This window comes from Dermacentor variabilis, chromosome 8 (genome assembly GCF_050947875.1).
Source record: "Dermacentor variabilis isolate Ectoservices chromosome 8, ASM5094787v1, whole genome shotgun sequence".
NCBI lineage: Eukaryota > Metazoa > Arthropoda > Arachnida > Ixodida > Ixodidae > Dermacentor > Dermacentor variabilis.
This window is the reverse complement of record NC_134575.1, coordinates 64,531,520-64,556,420: the sequence shown is the minus strand read 5'-3', so window position 1 is coordinate 64,556,420 and position 24,901 is coordinate 64,531,520. Positions and strand designations below refer to the sequence as shown.

The 24,901-nt window shown below is 41.5% G+C and overlaps 1 protein-coding gene across 1 annotated transcript in view; it reads right to left on the bottom strand.

Moving 5' to 3' along the window:
- The window catches only part of LOC142591062 (uncharacterized), a 35,595-nt gene that overhangs the window by 6,774 nt on the left and 3,920 nt on the right, over window positions 1–24,901 (bottom strand). The window contains exon 2 of the mRNA XM_075703429.1: window positions 3,493–3,613. Within this exon, the coding sequence (XP_075559544.1) occupies window positions 3,493–3,613 (121 nt within the window). The remainder of the gene's footprint in view (window positions 1–3,492; window positions 3,614–24,901) is intronic.

Genomic DNA, 24,901 nt, shown 5'->3' with positions numbered 1-24,901 from the left:
TTCACTATTATTTGCCTCACATAAATATGGCTGACAAGCGCTGATAGTAATTAATATGGTATTCCCGGATACACAATGGATGTATGTGTCCGTCAGCATTTTCGGTATTGTGGTTCAGCGATTCTTGTACAAGACAACCAGCCATATCCTTGTCGCCATGATCTGGGTTTCTCTCGCCATTACAGTGAATCTGTATTTTTCGAATTTGATAATGTTTTTCAGCTAACAGTACAAATACAATTATTGGATTAGTATATCGTTCCCCATCGTCTTGTTCCGTTAGTCATTGTTCCCAACTAGGTGCTATCTTCAACGTAATTGCAAATGAAAACAAAAATGTCGTCACCCCGGTGACAATAACGTAGATAATACTAACCAATTTGATAGTAATTGCTGCAATTACACCAACTGCTATGCAGGATATGGCCTAGATTCATTACTAACCGTACCCACAAGATTTCAGCCGTCCGGATCTCACTGATTAATAGACCATGTATTATCAGACTTACACCTAGAGCAATGTGCTCGCGTAGTCACTTCTCCCGGTATGGAGCACTATCTTTTATTCGTTCTAATAAAATATATCAAATCATCGTACCACGGAAACACAAAGATAGCTAACCATCACACCACTATGTTCAATAATCAAATTGAAGAATTCACCTGGAACACGATTCCTTCCATGACAGGCGCAATCCTGCTTTTCCAACTATTTAATAACAAGGTTAGAAGCGCGCAATCAGAGTGTACGACACTAACAGGGGATACTCCCTGATTCTCAGCCCCTGGAAGCCCTAGGATAACAGGATTCCCCTTAAAAAGTATAACCAAACGTGACAAATTCCACATACAAATTAAACGCGAAGCCTTTGATGTAATATTAAAGTCGCGGTACATTACTTATTCTATTACACTTACCAGACCCTTTAAAAAAGCGAAGCGCTCCTACTTTGAGAAAGTGAGCGTTAAACACAAAAATAATACACGCAAAACCAGGGATACCATTAGGTCCTTTCTTCACCTGTTCGCCAAACCGCACTCTGAACAAACTTAATGCAGGAACAAGGGTAGTAACGCAAGCCACTGATATAGCAAATGAATTCAATGCTTTTTCCTGTCCTACACATGATCATTCACCAGACAGTATAGCAGAGCCCGTACTCAGGCATACCCTTCATTATTTTTACTTGTACCTTACGCCACCCAAAGAAGTGTCGGATTGAGTCGCTATTTTACGGACTTCAGGTCCCGACTTTGATGATTTTTAACCCTCCAAAATCAAATTAATATCATCTCATATCGCCGACGCACTTGCGCACATTATTAAGTGACGTTCAGAACAGGCGTTTTCCCGGTCGAATTAAAACACGGTAAAACAACTCCTATATTAAAAAAGGGACAAAGAACTAATTTCAAACTACCACCCAATCAGCATGCTAACCTTTTTATTAAAGTTACTGAGAAACTATTTGTAAACCTCTTACCAAACTACTTACACCAATTTAATCTTGACTCGCTTGAGCAGCACGGGTGTCGTAAAGGTTATTCGACTGAAATAGCTATAACACGATCCACTGACAAAATAAAATATGCCCTTGACAATGGCTGTATCGTTGGCTCAATTTTGGTTGGCTTCAATCAAGCATTTGAAACCATCTGTCATAACATACTTTCGTACAAGTTAGAAGCTGTGGACAATCGTGCACCACCTCTTTCGCTCACCCACATTTATGTAGCAGAACACAAGTGGTAGATTTCGGTAGTTCACTTTCACGTACAAAATCAGTCACTAGGGGTGTCCCACAAGGCTCGCTCTTAGGCCTGTTACTTTACCTCATGTACATTAATGACGTTCCTCACTGTTTAGCCAGTACTTCATATATACTATATGTAGACCACACCACCATATTTACTAATAGCAAATGCATGAATACTTTGATAAACTGGCTAAATTTTGACCTCAACAAGTTACCTGCCTGATCCAGAAATAATAAAGTTCAGATTAATCCTTCGAAAACGGAGTTCCTGGTTTTCATTACTCATAAATGTGTCAGCGCGCCCACCCGAAAGCTCATCTTACAAACTGATGTTCTTTCAATTGGACGTGAAGTTGGGTGCCTTGGCGTCAAACTTGACCATAGCCTTAAATTTAGCTTACATGCTGACATGATCTAAAAAATGCTTTTGGAATAAGAGTGATTATTTTACCGCACTCGCATTTCGTACAAAACATGAGAACTTCACTTTTATTCGCATTTAGACATTGCCACTTAGAATACTGTATATCGGTGTGGGAAAACACATATTCCACGCTCCATATCATATCTATATTTAAAAAATCAAGCCTTGAGGGTAATTACTTTTTCTACTTACATGTCACATGCAGCACTTATTCTGTCTTCTTTAAATATACTACCATTACGCTATATGCTCCAACTCAATTTGGTCTTACTGATATACCGCACACTAAACCACAATAATTTAGATACATTTAATATATCTACTCTTAACAACACTAACAATACAAGATTTTCCTCCAGCAACAATTATTGCTCTCTGGAATAAACATAAATATGGAAGGTTTACTGTCCTTTTTACGGCCATTATATAGTGGAATAAACTACCACTCCATAGTAAGCCTGCCGCACAAACTTAACATTCAGGAGAAATACGAAGAAGCATTTACTAACGACAGTACTGGCTACCGACTCATTACTATGAACACATATTGTATACAAATTTATATTACAATTTTGAATCCTTGTGTATTTGCCTAATGTATTGCTTTTATTCTCTATCTCCTATTGCCTCTTTAACTTTTCCTTATAAATTTTAAGTTTTTAGTTTCTTCTGTACTTGACTAATGTATTGCTTCTATGCCCTGTACCATTGTCTTTCTTAATTTTTTCTTCGGTATATTAGGTTTCTCGTTCCATAGGATATATGTGACTTGTACTTTGAATATTATAGGCATACATCTGTTTCCAATTATCTGCTACATAAACCTCGTGTTCTTTGATATATGTCATTCCTATTTTTCCCTAACTTGTCAATTACTACATTTATATTTACTGATACGCCGTATCTATTTGATTTGCTTGTGTGTGACTTGAATTTCAATTATTGCAAGTGCCTTTCTTGTATTTGATTATCTGCTTCATTAGCTTACTGCAATTTGACGTCTGTCACTGTTATGTTGCCATAGTGTATTAATTACTATATTCGTAAATTACTAATAAAATATACGCTTGACAGTGTTTGTTACTTCGGGACCTCCTCCTGTACTAATGATGAATGATGATGAAATCAGTACTAGCTTTGTTGCATGAAAATTGTCATTGTTGCCCTTTAAGAAAAAGATTACTCTAGTATTCTCTAAATGATATAAGTTCATCGCGTACAAAAATTTCGTGGCAAGCAACACTGAAGTATATACAATATGTAAGTAATGCAATGGCGATATATATACATATATAGTAAAATTATACTCACCCTAGACCGACCATCGTGCCATGAGTGCTGTTGTCTCGGAAACAAATCCATTTCACGCACTCCTTTATCTCATACATTGCCTCGCCATCTTTATATTCTCCTCCTCTGAAGTGGCACTTGCCTTTAATGAAGAAGAAATAATATATAATCGCACCTTCTTCGAAGCTGGTAATAGAACAATATAGTAGAGTGCGATATATTCGGTCACTCGAAATGCATGGTTCAGTCCTAGCCTCACCAGGCAATGAAGTACGGAAAGAACTCATTACGACGACGGTTGGTCTCACCGCCTGAACGCCAGCAGAGAACCGTTTTCTTTCTGTTTTCTTAAATGCTTCAAATCTCATATATATATATATATATATATATATATATATATATATATATATATACATATATATATATATATATATATATATAAACGAGAAGAAAGGGGGTTTAACCGAGGGGCCAGATTTTTATTAGTCACATCTTAAGAAGCCAACAAACACTGACACCAAGGACAACAGGGGAAATTACTTGTGCTTAATAAATGAAATAAGGAAACGATAATAATAATATTTGGGGTTTTACGTGCCAAAACCACTTTCTGATTATGAGGCACGCCGTAGTGGAGGACTCCGGAAATTTTGACCACCTGGGGTTCTTTAACGTGCACCTAAATCTAAGCACACGGGTGTTTTCGCATTTCGCCCCCATCGAAATGCGGCCGCCGTGGCCGGGATTCGATCCCGCGACCTCGTGCTCAGCAGCCCAACACCATAACCACTGAGCAACCACAGCGGGTTAAGGAAACGATAAGTTAATGGAAATTCAAGTGGATGAAAAAAACAACTTGAGGCACGTGGGAACCGAACCCACAACCTTCGCATTTCGCGTGCGATGCTCTACCAATTGAACTACCGTGGCGCCGTTTTCCCATCCACTTTCTTGGGTATTTATGTGTCCTAGTAGAACCCTGGAAATGTTAACCAGCGCCACCACACTTGTTGTCCTTTGTGTCAGTGTTTGTTGACTTCTTAAGAAATGACCATATATATACATATATATATATATATATATATATATATATATATATATATATATATATATATATATATATATATGTGTGTGTGTGTGTGTGTGTGTGTTAGAGAGAGAGAGACAGGCCATACTAATGCTCACAGCCCACATCTTCATATATTCATAGCGAAAATATATAAACCGGGTGTTTCACCAAACACTTTCAAAATATAACTTACCAGTGGCAAGCACAATTCAAGTCCATCGGCAGTCTACCGGAAGAGGCGGACATCAATTGTACAAAAAATTCAAATGCATAATCGTCGAATTAAGAAAAAAATACTAAATAAATGTTAAATATGTAGCTTTTGGCACATATTGCAATTTAAAAATTCCACCCCGTAAGTTTGCAAGGCGGATCCACTTGGAAAGAATTCTCGAGATGACACCAATTAAGAGATCCGAATTTCCCAACTCTGAGGACAAACCCATTGGCGTTCCAGTTAATTTCTTGCTTCATTGCATAAAACAACGTTTTGTTGAGAAACTAAGTGGAACGACAGTGCATTTTTACCGGAAGTTTGATGGCGCATATCTCGTAAGCGGTATCATCCACACAATTATTTTCAAGCGGAAATGCCTTGCGCTCTCACCCGCTAGAATTTGGAAATTGCGATATGTGCTTAAGGTTATTATTTCAAAATCTGATTAGTGAGCTTTTATAATTATTCTATTATGCATTTTCTAGTGCATGTAATGTCCGCCTCTTCGAGTAGACCAGCTCATGGACTAGACATGTGCTGTCTGCCGCAGGCATTTTTTTTTAATTTGAAAATGTTTGGTCAAATACCTTGTATACCATGTTTGATATTCGCTGTGTCCATTAGTATTGCTAGTCACCCTATGTCTTTTTCTTTCGCATTTCTCAGCTCAAACTGCCGTCACAATGTTATTCCCGGCATTGAATATCCAATACTGCCTTCTCCAAAATCAAGAACTGGGCAGACAGGTGGAATAGCACGCTGTGGTATAAAGGTTATAAACAGGGATAAGATGTTCCAGGAAGGCAGGCCAGCGTTTCGATAGGAGGGCCTATCTTCGTCAAAGGTCGCCTCGGCATTCTCGGCAAGATAGTTTTGACGGGTTAATAGAGTGACGTCACGTGCGGGTGTTGTCGGTGGCGGCTGGCTGTAAAGGGAGAGATTTCCAAGATAATGAGCGCTGTCGCCTGGTGTTTCTAAGCGTCGTTGCTAAGAAGAGGGGACAAGAGCGGGGGAATGGGAAGGGGGGGGAGAGTAAAGATAAAAACGAAAAGGAGGAGAAAAAAAGACACCACGAGGGAGAATAAGAAAAGAAATAGGAAGGCATGGGAGGGTGTTGGGGAAGCGAGAGGCCCAGGAGCATTTGTGGGTGTCGTTGGCGGCATGTTGTTGTGGCTTTAAAAGAGCCAGCCTGGCGGTCAGTGCACGAGGGACAAAAAGCGCCCCAAATACATCAGTTCAAAGAATGACTTGAGTTGCGTAGAAGCAATTCATCGGGTTATGTTGAAAGAATTAAGATGGCGACACGGAATATGGGGTGCAATGCATTGGGTAGCTGGAAGGCCGCGGCATCGTCTTCCAAGCGACGTTAGCCCCAGTAGCTCAACGTAATTGTCGTTACCGCGGTATGCAGAAGTTGCGAAAACCTGTGTGGCTGAAGCGCCGAAAAAGGTGTCCTGGCGTCCGGGACATTGGAATGTGTTGGTGAGGGTGTCTCAAAAAATATATTAAAAAGACAAAAAAGCAAGAAGGGGGGGGGACTGAAACCGAAACAACCAAAAAGAGGGTGGCATGAGTAAAAGGGTCCAGGGGCCGGTGCATATGGAAAAGAGGTCGTACAGTTTATATAAAAGTAAAAACATGAAAGGGTATATTAAATTGAGTAGTAGGCAGGGAAAAATTGAAATGGAGGAATAAGTGAGGTTAAGAATTAGGGTAGTTGGTGGCACAATGTGTTTTGTGCCTTGGTTCATGATATGAGAATATTATACTTAAGTAACAGCTTTTAAAGATTCTAAGTTGCCATGTGCAAAATAATTTCCCATCGGCTGTAGGCATTTAAACTTGTGTGTGAGGTGTGCTTCAGTATATTTCCTCTCCCGAGGTGAATGGAAATTCGTTTGTAGTAAATAGAGCCTGGCTTTGTCGAATATATGACTATATTCATTGAAGTGTATGTCTACTGCTTTAGGTAAATTGTGTTATGTATCTGCGTGGTGATCGTTGAGCCTTGTATGAATATGTTGTCCAGTCTCACCTATGCATTTTCGCTACAAGCGGCACATTCTAGACAGTAGACTATGTTGCTTGATGTGCAGGTGAAACTCGATGTTATGTTGTGTGAGTAATGCGACGGTGCGTTTTTTACTGCGGTAGTAAATTGAATATGTACGTATGTAGAGCACCTGGGTCAGCCAAAATGACAGGTTCCTAACTTCGTCTTTGTCCTTAGTTTGATGTACAAGAATATTCTTATAATTTGTGTTGCGTCTGTGAGGTACTCTAGTCGGGTCGGCAAAAATCTTATTAGATTTATGGTTGCTAGTGTGAATAGGGTAGTATTTACGGAGAATGTTGTTCACGTTTGAGAGTGCATTTGAGAATTTAGTAGTAAGAAGAGGCGCTGTTGTTCTTGTGATCCTAGGGCGGTGCTTGAGGACCTAGACTCGATAAGGTTGGTTGCAACGGTGTAGCCTTTTTGAAGGGCACTTTATGGTTGAATCCTGTTTGATGGGGTTTCTTTAAGGTAATCAAGTCTATGTAGTAGTGGTATTCAATCCAAATGCGATGCAGTCGCGTGGCTTGGCTTTTAAAGATGCCTTGTTTGCAATGTCTGGAATGGTGGCTTTTATATTCTAGGTACTGTTGTTTGTCGAAACGCTTCCTATACAGCGTTGTGTTTAGTATCCCATGGCGAATGTATATTGCTGTGTCCAAAATGTTTATACGCTTCGTTGAAGATTCTGATGTGAATTTTATTGTTGGGTGAAAAAAATGTAGAAATACTACATATTTTTCCATTTTGACATTACCATGTCGCTATATTATGTATACTAGAAAAACTAGGGAGGGCATTGCAGGAGTGAAGCGGCGCATTTACTCTTCAAAGCGTTGTTTTACTCTCGGAAAATGTCGAGTGGAGTGAAATGCATTGTTCACTCTGTCACCAAGGAGAGAGTGAAATGTACTTTTCACTCTGCCCTTCTGAGAGAGAGTCCAATGCCCAATCTAGTCTGGCGGCAATACAGAACAAAACGTAGCATAATCTTCTGCTTCAACAGTACGAGGCGGGCACCGAACATGGCGATGTGCCACTCACGCACGCTGAGCAAAGAACACACCGTTTTGCTTCTAAGAGAACAGGCAGCCACAGTTCAAAGGAACGCCAAGCAAGCGCTCTTCCTTTTCACTCGGAGTTGCTCCACCACGCACGCGCTCAACATCGAGGAACAGCATAGCTCCGCAGAAAAGTCATCCGTCCAGCGAGCAGCAACGAAGACCATCCAAGGGAGATTGTGTGTCAGCCATCTCGCGTCCCCGCCAAAATACGACGGTCGTTCGTCCTTCGTTGGATATAACAACAAATCCTCCACGGTAAGTGAATTCTGAATGAGGTGCACATTATGTGTATATGACATGATATCGCCAGGAAGTCGTCGCGGCGCTTATCCGACACGATTGACAACGGACTAGGCAAGCGCGCCGTGTCGTGATGTCAATCGAAAAAGCCCGATTACTGCATGTAATTTTATCACTTGCCACTATCTGTAAGAGCTTTGAAAATCGCAAACGCTGCCAGAACCATGGTATGTTCAGCAAGACATGAGGCGAGAGGACGCTTAAAATAGATTGCTTGCCAGCCCGTGATTCTGAGCATATGCGGAGCGTGCTTACAGTGCATTTTGTGTGTTTCATTTTATTCAGTTTGGAAGTCTACTGTGTACACAACGCTGTTGAAATAAGGAGTCACATAACAGTAGGTGTCATTTTGCTGGCGGCATGCTTTCGTTAGAAATTAGCCACGCGCTTGACGGTGTCTCGCCCATGGGCAATCTCCGACCACTGAAGTTACGTGCAGCACCAGTGCTAATTAGAAGCTTTGCCGCAGGCATTCAGCTGCATGCTGCTATAGGTCAATTGGGCGCGTTTTCTTGAACTTACTGAAATCGCATGAAGAAATCATGTGTTATACTGAATAAAATGTAAACCCCAAATAAGTGATCTTTCGCGCGGCAGGTACAAGCGATGCGATGGAGATGGCTGTCACGTTCGCTCGCCGCCTACAAGCCGTGCTCCGTGCGAGCGACGATTTTGAGTAACGTCTCTCCGGTGTTGCCGGTACGAGGGCTGCGAGTACGCGTTGAAACTAGCGTGACGCATGCTCTAGTAATTTAAGTTCGTATATTGTACTCTCAAAAGTAGCATAAATATTTTTGGAGGTTTTTCAGTAGGCTATTATTCATGCACGTATAAAAATTCGATTGTTTGCTCGTTCCGCACGATAATCGGTTGTTTTTGAGCGATTTACATCCAGTTCCTGCTTCACGCTATTGGCTAGTCGCTCATAGCACCTCCGGGCGACGAGAAACGAATTCTACATTTCCAGAACCGAGCGATCTGCTCAAGCGACGGCGCGCTATGTCGCTCAAGTCGTCGCTCGTCGCCGTCGCACACTGAATCGCTGTCATAGTGTTTAGCCCTAAGACTGAACTGTTTTTGCTCCTGTATTCAATTGGTATGGTTATATGTCTGATATTATGTCTCCCGTTACGGTTTTCGAGCACGGTGAGCATTTGAAAGGGTGCATATGTCGACGAACTCATTGAATTGTCAAGCAGCTAGTTATACATCGGCATTGAATATAACGACTGCTGTGTGGAATTACAATTTCAGGGGTGTTTTGCATACACCTATTGTTTTGGACATGCCTGTGCATTTGCTAATATGAGTTGGCGTTTCAGAGTTATGTCATATGCGCAGCTAAATAACCTTTCCTCTGGGGGTTCCAAGCGTAATGTGTGCATCTTGCTACTGCATGGTAGACCAAAATGTGTTTACTACTTTATTATATTTACGTAAAAATGAAGAAAGAGAGAGGAAGAAGGTCAGCGACGCTGGCTGCTGTGTGTTGTTGGTGGTCAGCCTTCTCAATTACGCTGACTCATCCTATATATATATCGACGATATATATCGTATATATATCCACGTTTTTGCCTATATATATATATATATATATATATATATATATATATATATATATATATATATATATACAGGCGGCAACGACGCGGGATCAACGTCGTTGCCGCCTAGGATGTCAGCGTCGACAGCTGCATCGCTGTCACCTACGGTTGTGTTGTGCAACCCAAGGATCCTAGAACTTTGCGCGGGACTGATGACGCTGACGTCCAAAAGTGGGTAGCTATATAGGAACGCGTGAGTGGAATCAACAGATGGGACTCTATGCTTATGCTGGCTAACCTGTTGTTCTACGTAAGATGCACGGCAAAACTGTGGTACGAAAACCACGAAGAGGAGCTAACCAACTAGGACAAACGCAAAGAGAAGTTGACAGAGTTGTTTGGCAAACCAGCCGGCCGTAACATTGCCGCAAAGCAGGAACTGGCCCCTGGTGCCCAATCCCCCACGGAGTCCTATGTGTCGTACATCCAGGACGTGCTGGCACTTTGTCGCGAGGCCTATCACGACATGACAGAAGCTGAGAAGGCCGGGCACGTGCTTAAGAGCATTGCTGATGATGCCTTTAATTTGCTCATGTGCAAAAGCTTCCCTACAGTTGATGCTATCATTAAAGAGTGCCGACAATTCGAGCAGGCCAAAAGCAGACGCGTCTTCAACCATTCGCCAGACTCGTTGACGTGTGAAGATCAACCGGCGCAGCAGCATGCATCGCTATCGTAGGACGTGGTGCCAATCGTTCGACGTGAACTTGATGCCATGGAGCCCGCAGCTTTCTGTTCGCGTAACCGTGGTGCGACCACTCTTTCCGTTCCTCTCGTACAAGCCATCGTTCGCGAGGAGCCTGAAAGCATTGGTTTAAATTCTGTATATTCTGTCGCCAATCCCAGAGCTAACGAACACCCTTCTACTATTTTTGCTCCACCCCGACGCTTCTCTCCACGTTATCGCAACCCGACTGAGTGGGGAACTGTGGACGACTAGCCGACGTGTTTCACCTGTCACCGCATTGGTCATGTCACCCGATACAGTCGCAACTCGTGGGCCTCAACACCTCGCAACGCGACCAAGCTGATACATTTTGATGCAAATTTCCGAAATGTTTCGCCCACCGCCGAGTCTAACAGTGCTGAAAACTCTACTAGGAACACCTGGTACAGTCGCTCACCATCGCCGCATGGACACCAGTCTCGTTAACCACAAACACGTCGTCCATCTTCCCGTTCACCGCAGCCACGTCGCCTTCCGTCTCCTGTGTCATTTGGCCGCACACTTTCGGAAAACTAAGAAATGTAGCCCTCGGATGTGGCGCCGCATTGCCTACTACCTCAGCAAATCCTCTGTCTGTGCCCTCAAGGAGAAGCGTGATAGACGTTAAAATAGACGGCGTACCTGTCCAAGCACTTGTCGACAGTGGAGCCCACATGTCTCTGATGAGTGCTAGCCTATGTAGACGTTTAAAGAATGTCCTCCCCCAGCAGCTGACCGATTTGATCCTATACAAACACCATTCCTTTGTATATTGTGTAGGATCATGGCTGGCGCCGCCACTAAGTGATATTTATCTAGCTCATCATGATTGCAATATTCAAGGTCACCTAGACACGTCTCCTGTTGTCAAAGTGTGCAGGTTTATGGACGACTTTCTGGTTCATGGTTATATTGCGCTCAGTTTTACAAACACGATACTAAGGAAGGACAGGACGTGGACGGACGAAGCGCAACGTTCACCAACTAGCCCCCTTCATTGCTTTACTAGACTTTCTGGTATTTATTGATTGCACTGATCACGCTTTTGAGCCTGCTGATTCGGGAGTCTTGGAGATCTTTAAGGAAGAGATGCAGCCTCTAGAACTAACACATGAGGTACCCATTGATGATTATTTGCGCTTTCTATATCTCAGGCTGTGCCTTGCAAACAAAAAGGTGTGCTAATGCTTCGAACCGAGAAGTAAGAAGTCAGTCTTGCCCGTTAACTCTGCACACACAAAGCTCGTTAAACGAGGTATTAAAAGTGTTGGCTCGTTAACAGCCTCAATAAATCTTGCTCACACGAGATGCAAGGTAGTCTTGCTGCACAGGTTGATGGCCTTTCTAGGGTTGGCTACCCTTTGGCCTTAATTTCAGCTATAGCGGAACAGCTTCTGAAGCGCACAAAACGTGATGAGCACACTCAGTCAAGGAATCAGCCGGTTGAAAGACACAGGTTTGCAGTGCTACCGTATGTGCATGATGTCTCCCATAGGCTAAACAAGATTGGGCAAACTGCAGGAATTACAGTCCTTTTCTCAGCCCCGGAAAAGCTGGCAAGGCTCTTTAAGCGTGTAAACGCGCCTAAATTGCACCAGAGTTGTTGCTCTGTCGGGCACAGAAAACGTGTTGCAATGTGTGCAACGAATGTGGTTTACCAAATTACCCTGTTTTGAGGCAGTAACTTTGTTGGACAGACAGGCAGGTTCCTAAACGATGGTTTAAGAGAGCACAATAACAATGTCCATAGCACTGTTCAAGGCCCCACTTGGGCATCCATTGCTGGGACTGCGGCTGCGTGCCCCTCTTTGAAGACACGGAAGCTTTAGCGAGGCACACGTCATCCGGGAAATTAGAGAAGCATATTTCACCAGAAAATTGGGTAGTGTGTGCCTTAGTGACCCTGTTAGTGACCCCTCTATCGTGCAGATACCTAGTGAAATCTTGTATCTCAACAGATAGAAATTCTAATGTTTTTTTTTCCAAGTGACCATGCTCTTAGTACAATCACTTGCTGTTGGACAGCCCTTGTGACTCATTGTCCGCGCATGCCCGCTTTCGTACGTATACACATGATGAGGCAACGCAATAAAATATTGTTGGAAGTCAGCGCAGTCTATGTCGTCTCTCGCAGTGCTTGTCATTCAAGCTGTACGTCTATCTCATTAATTGAAACTATGCCAAGAAACTACCCTTGTTCAGTATATTTATAATGTTTGATACGATCATTTGCTGGCACATGTTAACAGTGTGATATTTAACTTGAACTTTTGCACGACTGCCTGTGCCTGTGTTCTTTTAGTAACCAGAGCATGGCTCATTTATTAAACCATATTTGCTAATTTGCATACTCACATGCTGCAGCACGCCCTAATCTTGAGTTACTGCATCTAAGTGCAAAAAATTAAGAAATTTACTAGGTATTTTAAAACATTGTCGACATTTGGTGCTCAGCAAAATAGTTTATTCAACAGTGGATTGTTTTTATCAGGCCTCCTACTGCACTTTGCACCAAGGCACTAGTAAATGTGGAATATGCCCTCTTTTGATTTATATTAAGAAAAGAACCTATCTTCAAACTACATATTGTATATGTACTAGTGCCTTCAGGTTACAAAACAAAAATTTATAGAAACTGGAATTGTAGTTAGAAAATCTGCTACACAGCACCTTTAGCCTAGAGAACTCTCGTTTCACAAAAGAGGACAAACTATGTAGGCACTAAAAAATTCTAAATATTTTTCGTGCTGAAGTAATCTTGTTGGAAAGAGAAAGTTAGCAATAATGCTTCTGGGTTAAACCTCACTTAAACCACGTCTATGCTTGGAAATTATTGTTTCAGTCTGAAAAATGTTGGCCAGTGGTGCTTTACACCGACTTTCCAAACATTTAATAATGCTTTGCGATTACATTAGTGTTCAAAATAAGAGGTGGCTTGTGCGTTTGCTCTGCATTTCAATTGCTTTCCTAATTCATCTTTGCAGTATCCGTTTTTTCTCAAGGCATGAAAATTTGAACTTTCGTTCATTGGAGCCTAAAACTGAAAATTTATTGCTTTATGCGGCCCAAAACACTGCGAGATCAACTCAGGCTCTTTCAGTGCCGCTATACATAGTTTCTTCTCTAATAATAGATTTGATCAATACATATATTTTAGATACCTTTGTGGCAAATGTACATGTTCTTGTACTTGCCGATGTGTTAAGTGATTGTGCATGTTTATATTTCATGTGATTTGTGTATATCTTGTACTGTGTATTGCAGCATGCAATACATATATTTACATTTTTCTTGAAGATGCAGCCTATATCTGACAAGTCTGTGTTGCATGATATGTGACCTGGAAATCGTGATAGCCATTAGTGTTGATATACATGCTCAAAAGTGTCAAATTTGCTAGGTTGTATTTGTGCACCGAAGACAGGTTTTGCAATATACACCATGAATTACTAATACGTATACACACGTATAGGTGTGTATGCCCATCGAAACTTCAAGGCCCGCTGTTCGACGGTGCGTTTGGTAGCCGAACTTGAACCTTCTGGCACACGCAAGAGTTGCGCGTGGATCGCTGTACATAGTAGTAATTGAAGGCGTGTACTGCCTAACCTGCCTTCCATACACGCTAGAAATAAAAAGGGTGCACACCCTTCGAACACCCACACAGATGGGTGTTAATTTGGGCTAGCACCCTTACACCCTAAATTTATGTTGCTGGACACCCTTCCTCTAGGGTGCTATAATTGCACCCCAACTGTAGGGTGAAGACAACTGCACCATTAGAGCGTTCCTCTGGCGACAGACTGATTTACACCCTTAAGGGTGTTAGCATGTTTAGTGTGTACTATGGATACCTTTAGTTCATCAGGTATTTAACCCATTTCGAATATTCCATTTAGTATGTTGAGGATAACTTCCTATAGCTTACTAAAGTTGTAGAACAGATCTCTAAACCGAAGTTTATCACACCCAGGTGGCGTGTGCTTTTTTAACTGACACATTATAGCATATACATCAAATTCACAAATAGGCGGCAAATACGCAGAATGTGCGCAACCACGTTTCGGCCTATAAGTGATATCTTTATCAGTGTTCATACGCATCAGTTCTTCTGCTACACTTGTGAAGGTCGTATTGAATTTATCGGCGAAGGTGTGGAAATTTTCCCTGGGAATGTTTTTTTTTTGCTACTTAGTCAATACACGTTTTCTTGAATCTGCCAATCATTTGGTTCGCCATTTACCAAGTTCTTTTTTTAGCCACCAATATTTCGAAGTTAAAGGCAGCAGGAGCACGTTCGTTTTGCTTCTCAAATTATTGGGATTACAAGATTTCTTATTAATTTGTTATTCAACTCTGTATAAAAAAATTTCTGGTTCTTTTTTGGAGTTTTTCCGTGTTTCATCTTTCAGATAGCATAAATGACCTAACTCTTCAGTCATTCATTTATTTTCAGCGTTTCTTATTCTCATATTAACTCCTTTCGTTCACTTGAGATAAATATGTTTCAATATTTCTGTTATCTTGTTGTACAAACTTACGTGACCAAGTGGCAACACGGACATCCAATCAAAATTTTGAATATGTTCATCTACTACGTTGTTATCTAATACCCCTTTGTAATAACGTGCTCATCACAGTATTCAGTGTGTTATCCGCCATCACCACAATGGACACAAAGCAATCATCTGCTAATTTTTGTTTTATGATACCAGAACGAGGCCACTCATTTGCACAACGAACCATAATATGGTCAATGCAGGATCTTGTAATTTTCGAGCCGCAATATTCCTCTCTGGCATAATGTTTAATTACGTTCTCTAGTCCAAATTGTGATAATACATTGAGATAATCTGTTACAACTCGACTAGACTCCTTCATTGTGTCTATGGTAATGTGTACAACTAATAGTAACTGCGCTTCATTCATGTGTGTTTGAAAAAAAATGCCTAATTCGTTTCGAAACCCCTTGGAGTTCATTTAGGACGCCTATATATCGCACATAACGTATAGTCCATCTTGTTTATTTATAGAAAGTGCCACTACTTCTGCATCGTTAAAGCTTACTTCCATATTATTCGATATCCAGTCATCATGAATGAACACAACACGTGCACCTTTCCTATAATACCTTCACCACGCCTACCTAGTATAACTATTCAGGGTATACATATTTATCGAAGACATGCCTGCAATAACGTCAGTTAAAACAACAACGTCACTGGGAAGAACTGCTCCGTTCTATGCATAAATATAATTCATCGCTATTTTTTTTCAAGCTGCGTATATTTATGTGTACCAGATTTAGATTTATTTGCAACCCTTCGTCTTCTTATTTACGTGAGCATTGCACTCACTGATGTTGCAAAATGTACCCTTTACGTTATGTACACTGTAGAAAATTTCCGTCATTATACGGAGAATTTTAGGTAAAAATACGGAAAGTATGTCATATTTCCAAAATGCGGCAGAATCTGCCATTAATATACGGAAAGTGCTCTCCGTCTTGACCTCTACGGACCTTTTACTGTGATCATATAGCGGCTATACACTCTTTTGCACGAAACAGACACAATTTCACATTCTTGTTATGCGAACATTCGTATTATTGTGAGAAAACTTAAGCTGTCTAAATGAGCGCTCGTACTCACAAAGTTTCAGCTAACAATATTTTATTGAACACGGAACCTGAAGGCATTATGAAAATACGTACAAACTGTGAAAGCTAGTCTTCTACCAAAAGCTGCAATAAGAGATCTTATAAATACATATACGCATTTTCTATTCCGGTCGCAGTTTGCCGCGGATATGGCCTTTGTAACGCTGATCATATGCGCAAATATATGCGTGTTCTTGCAATGTTCTCAAATTAAGCGCTTTGTATTTATTAATCCAGCATATATGTGTAAGTGAACGAAGAGCCCTGGGCATACGTGCATACGTTAATAAGCTTGCGGCACTCAGGTGCTGGTGCACTGGGAATGACAGTGGTTGCCTGCGCCAGAAATTGTGCGCACTATAAATCAGTACCAAAACGCAGGGAGCGGCATAATGACCGTAACTGCGTTTACATTTAGCAACAGATGCTCTCGAAGGGGACTGGCGGCCTATAGATCCAAGTACAATGGTCGGATGAAATTTTCGAATGCCTCAAGCAATTAACCCACGTGTGAAAGGGCTTTGCTGAACTGCAATGTAGTTGGTTTAACTCATTCCCATAATATTTGCAAAATATCTCGTCTCTGTCAATAACTGCTCATTCATTGAGACAATCGATTACGCATAATCTTCACTGTTGATGTGCTAATTCTTGCGGTAAGATGTAATCGCAAACATTTGGCGCTTCATCTTGAAAGAAGACCGGTAAGCGCGCTTGTTCCTGTACGGCAGAATAAAGAACGCGAACTTGCACCGACATGTGCGCAAACTACTGGAAGGTGACTGAAGATGAAGGACCTATTACCGTGGTAGTACTGTGCGTACTGTTAAAAAAGAAAAAAAAGAAGACGGAGAGAAAGAATGCCCACTGCCGAGATGTAACGATTCAAGCTTTATAATTTTTTTTTACCCAGAATGCAACGCCATTATATACAACGCTTTATACAACGGTAAATGTTATGACACAACTCATTATTTACCCGTTCAGTACATGCACCAACCAGCCCAAATTATCGCTATACTAGAGCTTACTGACGCATCACAGTGCACTGCTTTGCACTTCATTGCAGCGCAGGGGGTTTGCTATCCCCAGTAGCGAACGCTTTGGTTGACCTCACTGCCTTTGTGCTTCTTGTATTCTCTCTCCCTTTGTATAAAACGCCCTAACTTGTGGGACAGAAAGCGTTTTCCTCTTTTAATTCAATGATTTGTCAAGCAATGATTTTCCAGTTCCAGTAACTAGAGCACAAATGCGAAAACGAAACCGATTCTGTTCTGTTCTCTGCGCTCACGGAGTGCGGTACCGGGGGGATTCCTTTAGGACTGGTGCACGAACCTGCAGATGTGTAGTCAGCCGGCATTTATCGTGTCGTGTTGTAAGAGTTGTTAATTTGCCGTAAATATCTCTTGATTTGTTCTAAACAGTGGAGCAAGGTCCCAAGCAAGAGAGGTTGATGCATCGGGAGCCAGGAACAGAAACGATGGATGGTTACGCTGCTTGGGTCTCGGCACGTTCGAATTCGCAAAGTTCCGAATTTGTCGCTGTGTGGTGTACGCTTGTGCGCTCGACATTTGCTGTCGTCGCGCGGGGATATTTGCGCTGAATGTCTTTCACTTCGCGTACAAAACTCTGCACGCTGTGGCATCGAAGAAGTTGTCCTGTGTTTGGGTGCACGTATGCGCTTGGACACGCGATAACCTGCTTGCTCTCAACAGGTGTTCAACAGTCTACGCGTGCTCGTAACTTGCTCATGAGGTAAGCCCATTTTAATCTTATTTGGCTTTCATAACGTAGGCGTTAAAATGATGTGTCGTAAGCCGGTGTCACGAACAGAAATATTGTTTCAAAATACCACTATGCAACGTCTTAGGGCAGAAATTAGGCATGAATTGGGAAAAGGATCACCCTATCTTTTCAGATCGATTCCAGTGGTAGCGCGATCGGCTCGATCGCAATTTCTGTGTGGCACTTCTAACATCTTGCTCACTCGCGTTAAAAGCGTAGAATAAAACTGCGCTCTGTCGCGCACTTGCACTGGCGCTTGTATTGGCTTGAGAGCATACTGTATCCGATACAAGAACTTCTGTTAGAATACAGAAATAAACGTTCGAGGCAGTAGCAGTGGCTCACTACCTGTGATCTTTGCTTTCTTGCTTGGGTGCACGTTTTAATTGTAGTGACCAAAAAAAAAGTCCTTCACTCTGGCTGCTCTGCTGCGTTTCCTTGGTGCAACTTCTTGCGGTGCAGCAAGACGTGTTGCTTCGAATGAGGTTTGGGCAGTCAAGGCATTTGTGTCAGTAAGCAAGCAGTAAACGGTGTATCAGTGCAAAAAAATTGGGCATACAAGAGAAGCGAATGGTATCATCATAGACTCTATTTTACGAATAATTCAGTTGTGTTACTAAAGCGGAGAGTGGATATGCATGAAAGTCAGATTTTATCGATACTCAGCAAAAACAAGATAACTTATCATTAATTATTAATCCTTTTATTTTACTGAAAGGCTAGTTGCTGTTGTTCTGCTGGAGCCGAGAAGAGGTCTGCTGCCTGCAATGGGTCCATCTCTCTCAAATTATCGCAGTATTGCAGCTTTCCAATTGAGTGGATTATTTTTCTCTTAGCTATTTGCTACCTGAATCATGACCATCTACTTAGCTGTGTAGGTGATCACTGTTAGTGACATTGGAGTGCTGGTGGACAAGCACTCCTTTATTATTGCAACGTATATGACAGAGTGCAGCTGTGGGAGTATACGAAGGTGTTAATCTATTAGCCAAACTTTGAGTTAATATGTTAACATATCGATGTCATTGGATTGTGGTCTAGCAGGCAAAAATTCTAAACAAGGAGAAGTAATCTTAATTTGCACTTGGAAGGCTGTGGAAGCAATTCAGGCTGTTATATATGAAATGGGACATTTGTAGATGTCTTCGACAATGCTGCAGTCCTGAATAGCTTGAGAGTTAAGTGGTACCACCATAATTTCTCTGTAAAGCATGCAGCGCAGTTTAGCATTAGGGGAGGCTGGCATCAACAGACGTCTACTTAGTGTAGTTCAAATTAAGGTGTTACTGTTAGGGTGACTATATATATTTTATGCTTTAGTTCTGATCTTGTATGAGGCAGACGTAGTTTAACCACTTGGTTAAGAAATAGTGAAGTAATATCTATGCATGCAAGTATTTCCCATTCATTTCTGCCATTCGGACAATGGCAGAAATGCATGGGTAATACTTGTACGTATAGACATTACATAACTATTGATTAACCAAGTGGTGCCCCTGCATGCTAAAATTTACAGGGCTATTATTAAGTAATGTCAACTTTTGTTGTAATATTAAGGCACCTTTTATATTATTACAGATTACCACCATTGTGTGCCATGATAGTGTGATATTTGCACTAAATATATTTGACTTTGCTATAAAACCCTGCCCAGTGGTGCGTCATCAAAGTTTTTTTCGATAGTTTCTGGCCTCAGAATGCATTTCACGTTATATTCTTGTTTGCAACATGACTATAATATCGGGTTGCAACACGACTAGTCTTCTGATCTCTGAAGCGAACAACAATTGACACAATCTGTCAGGCCATGCTTGTAGTCGATGCGTCGCTTCAATTTCCTCATGTCTCGGTATCGGCAATTACTGAAGCCTCGAGTTAAGTTCTGTTAATGTACAATATAAATCTTCGTTCGGTAGCCGTCGTTAGAATTCCAAGTATTTCAATGTTCCTAGGCCGCGAGTACATTTCCATAGTTTCCACCGTGTCTTTCAACATAACTATTTCGCTTACTGTTTAAGCTAATTTTATGCTGCACAGTCATACATGCTATATCATCACTACGTCTAGACTCGTTAACTTTATCATGGTTTCGCAACTTCCTTCGCATCGCCAGCAGTTCATACCTGTTAATAATCTGTCCTTTAATCTTTCCCTAGCTACCTCCGGTGTGTCGCAGGGCGGCGTAGTCGGTCCATTATTATTTTTATTATTTATATAAATGATTTACCTGATAACATTTCTTCCTGTATACGAATTTTTGCAGATGATTGTATCATCTACCGCCCCATTAAATGTGCTAATCACTACCTGGCCTTCCAATCGAATCTTCATCTCATCAAAGAGTGGTGCAAAACCTTGGTAATGACCCTTAACGCATCGAAATGTAAAGTCAGCTGATTGAGCCGCAAACATAACAATTCTAGTTACACATACCATATTTAAGATGACTTACTGTCTCACGTCTCCCTTTACAAATATTTCGGTGTTAACTTTTCATCAGACCTCTTGTGGTCATTTCATATCACATCCATATGCGCCGTCGCCTCTAAGTCTTTAGGATACCTACGCCGTAACCTCAGAAGATCCCCTGCTAATATTAGCAAACTAGCCTACCTTACTTTTGTTCGCCCACAACATGCGATTGCTTCTCCCATTTCGTCTCCTTATCATAACAACATGATCACCACTTGAAAATCCATCCAAAATAGGGCCACGCGCTTCACCTCAAGAAACTATAACTACCCTTCAAGCGTCACTCAGATTAAAACTGATCTTTTTATATAATCTTTAGGCACACACCATGACATCGATCTACCAACAGTGCTTCCCAAGTAAGTACACTCCAATCGATCATGTTCATTTCACCTCTATGTCCCATCCCACACATCCAGAAGATTGCAGAATCATTAGTCTTACACGGATATATGTGGACACATTAGCTTTTAATTCAACAGCACTTCCACGAGCCATCAGCTTATGCAATATTAAACCGGACAGCATCGCATCTCTGTCTAATCTTGCTACATTGCATCACGAACTTATTACACATTTTACTGAAGCCGTCGTTTAGCATGTTTCATATTCATGTTTCAGTTCATATTTTGAAGTTAAGCATTTCGTTTCCCTCTTCTTTTTTACATCTGCCTAAAACGCCTGATGAATTGCGCAGTTATTCATGCGTAAGGTGCTTTTAATGTGATCATGTGCTTTGAACTATGTGCCATATTTACCCTCTTAAGTAGCCCATTGCTTCGTCTCCTCTTCTTTACTGCTGTTATGTGCGCAAATTTTGTTTACCGTGTATTGTACCTTTTTCTTTTTCATCTTATTTGGTATGCAGTATTGGGATTTAATGTCCCTTCGCCTTACATTATGCCCTACGGGCCTATAAGGTTCTTCAAATAAATAAATAAATAAAAGGAAGAATGTCGGGTGAAGAACCGACCATGGGGTATTCCGGGTTTCATATAATGAAAAACCAAATCAACTTCGGTCGTTTCAACAGCAGAAACCATAACGCATGAACACTGACCATGAAGCTGAAGAGTACCAAATCTCTTTTGAATATAAAAAAGCGTTTATCAAGGTCTGAGCGATATTCAGCATGCTAGTTTCCGACATCAGACAAAGTCAATCATAGGCGCCTACTATCAGGAGATCGGATTGAAGCATCGGAGATTGAACAGCTTGGCTAATGATTTGTATGTGTTAACGATGTAGAGTGAGAACTTGATAACTCACGGTGTTTACCCTTACAAAAATGACTTTAGACTGTCTATAGAAACTCTATAGACTTTGTATAGACGACCGCGCCTTTCTATAGATTTGGACTTTTGTTGATACAAAGTCTATAGACTGTCTATAGACGAAAGTCGATAAGGTTTTTATTTCTTTTTGTCTATTCGCAGTCTATAGAAAAAACTCGATAAGGTGTTCGTTTCTTTTTTGTATATTTCCCCTCTATAGACTAGCTATAGACGAAAGTGGATGCTGTATCCATGTATTTTTGTCTATTATTTGTCTATAGACGGTCTATAGACGAAAGTTGATAAAGTTTATATTTCTTTTTGTCTATTCGCAGTCTATAGACGGTATGTAGAAAAAAGTCGATAAGTTGTTCGTTTCTTTTTTGTCTTCTTTCCCTGTATAGGCTACCAAAAAAAGAAAGTCGATGCAGTCTTTATTTATTTTTGTGTATTATTTGTCTATAGACTTTCTATAGACGAAAGTCAATAAGGTTTCTATTTCTTTTTGTCTATGCGCTGTCTACAGAGGGTCTATAGAAAAAAGACGATATAGTGTTTGTTTCTTTTTTGTCTACTGCCCCACAACAGACAGCTTATAGACGAAAGTCGATAAGATTTCTATTGCTTTTTGTCTATTTGCCGTCTATAGACGGTCTATAGAAGAAAGGCGATAAGGTGTTTCTTTCATTTTTGGCTACTTCCCCTCTATACACTACCTATAGACAAAAGTTGATACAGTATCAATTTCATGTTGTTCATTCGTCGTCTTTAACTGTCTATAGACGAGAGTCGATAAGGTGTATATTTCTTCTTGTCTATTCCTACTCTGCGTAGTTCTTCACGAACATGCACACACACACACACACACACACACACACACACACACACACACACACACACACACACACACACACACACACACATATATATATATATATATATATATATATATATATATTGCTGCGCGACCACCCGCTAAGTCACATTGCGTGTAATCGCGGGCGTCTTCACGCTCACGCTCGGACAAACACTTCTATGGAACCCGTATTGAGCAACAGAATGCTGCATCGGGAGTTTCTACTGTTGATCTACAATTTTATCATTGGGAATTTTCATCAAATAAAATGATTGAGAATTAAATTAACACTAATTATCTAATCAAAGGTACGCAAAATATAATCTGAGCATCTGCAAGCGATGGCAAAGAACGTTACCTTGGTTTCTCCAGCTAGATAGTATTTGCATATGTTAAAGCCAGGCTCAAATTAAGTGAAACACCCCGTATACTTCTTTGCAATTCGAATTATTTTCAACGGTTTCCTATATCACCGCCGGTGAAGGCCATAGGGTGGGACGTCACCAAAGGTCATGTTAATTTGTGGGAACAGCCCGTATACCGATTGTAGTAAGGCGTGAGATGAAGTATGAAACAGCCGATACTGCAAAATTCTTATTGCTTCAGGTTTACACGTCGTCTATAGATTGGCAATAGACTAAAATCGTTAATCTGGGCCGTACGCTATAAACAAGGGCAGGCACCGGTGGGTAATACGGAGCTGCGTTTGATATAAGCCACTCAAGTTGTATACTGCTGAGGTTGCTCTAGAGTCTATTTGTAGACATTAGTATGCACAAAGTGCATACCTCCACGTTTGTCGACCACATGATATGATCTACGTAGTCGCTCTCGGTAATCCCGAGACAGTCTTGTCTTCACAGTTGTCATAGCATGATCTTTGCGGCAGCAGAATAAAGAAAGCAAACGGCGATCCAATTGTGATAATAAATGTTATGAACACCAACTTTGGCTGCTAGTGGATTCCAAACAGGCATCAAATTAACAGCTCAGAGACTCGTAATGTTTGTAGATGACAACGCGGACTTTGGGAGTGTGCGATGAACCGACCTCGCACATGCGGTGTGTGCGTTGTGTGCCGTCCGATTCTCAGATACTTTCCACATTGTCTTCATATCTCGGCTGCATCACTGACATCGGGCGGTTTTTCGTTGACTGATATTCTGCACTATAAACTCATCAAAGTGTCTCATTCACTTAAAATATGTGCCAAATTCTCTGAGCCCACCAAGTATTTCGCCGGCAGTATGCCTGCGCGGCAACACATATCGGTACCTCACTGCTGGACTCATTGCTTTGACCTATCATCGGGGCGGAAAATTTGTACTAACATACGTGCGGGCCTGACGTTTGGCGGTATGCTGTAAGATATGCTAGAAATGCGCTGTATTACTCATCATCGCTGGCGATAATGCAAGCGCCTGAAGGGCCCAGTTACGGCTTTTACAAACAGAGCCTTCATACATGTGTGCGTTCCAGTCTCATACGATAGCCCACAGCGTTTGTAATACAACCTGCCATTGCATTTCCTTCGTCCATGAAACAAAAAGATGAAAAATGGAAAAGAAAAGCAACCCGAGCAACCAGAGAGAGAGAACGAGACAAAAAAAGAAAAGGCGAACAGACTTATTGGAGCGCGCGCGCCCTGGCGCCCGGAGCTCCTGCGCCTCTGTACTCTATCCAGAGCCATCTGTCCGCGTCAATTTGAATTATCTACGAGTGCGCCAGACACGTAAACGCTTGTAGCTGTATGCGGTGTCTGCGTGAACGTTGGTGTCTGTGCATGCGTGTCTTCTTTGCGGCATCACACGTCAACTACACTGAGCGGTAAGCTTCCGCAAAGATGTTTTACGTCAATAGCTCATGATTAGGTAAGCGCATTTCCTAGCGTGAACCGGCTGCATGTAGCGCAGGCAACTCTGGCATAGTATCGGTTTCTCAGTTTCATGATTTCATAACGCGCTCTTGTTCTCACTTCTACTATACGGAATGTTTTACGGCAAGTGATCGCTTGCGCTTGTTGATTTTAGCGTCATAGTTTATGTTTGTAACAAAGGAAGTACACCATGTTTTAACTTTATACTGAGCTGCCACTAAGCGGGTGGTGTGTGTTGAGCAGCCAGTGTGGTAGATCTCATTTCGTGGAACTCGATCCGGCCGCGAAGAATGCTCCGTCGCATGTGCAGTGAAATTCTTGTGATACGCTTTACGTATGTATCTCGAAATTGTGTTAGCATGAAGAATTTTTAAACAGAGACATATAGTTAAATAACCGCTAGCATACTCGGATGAAAGGTCATGCTTACGGGGCATGCATCAGCAGTGTGTGCGCTGCCGTTATCGTGTTGTTTAAAAGTAGCAGTATTTTTAG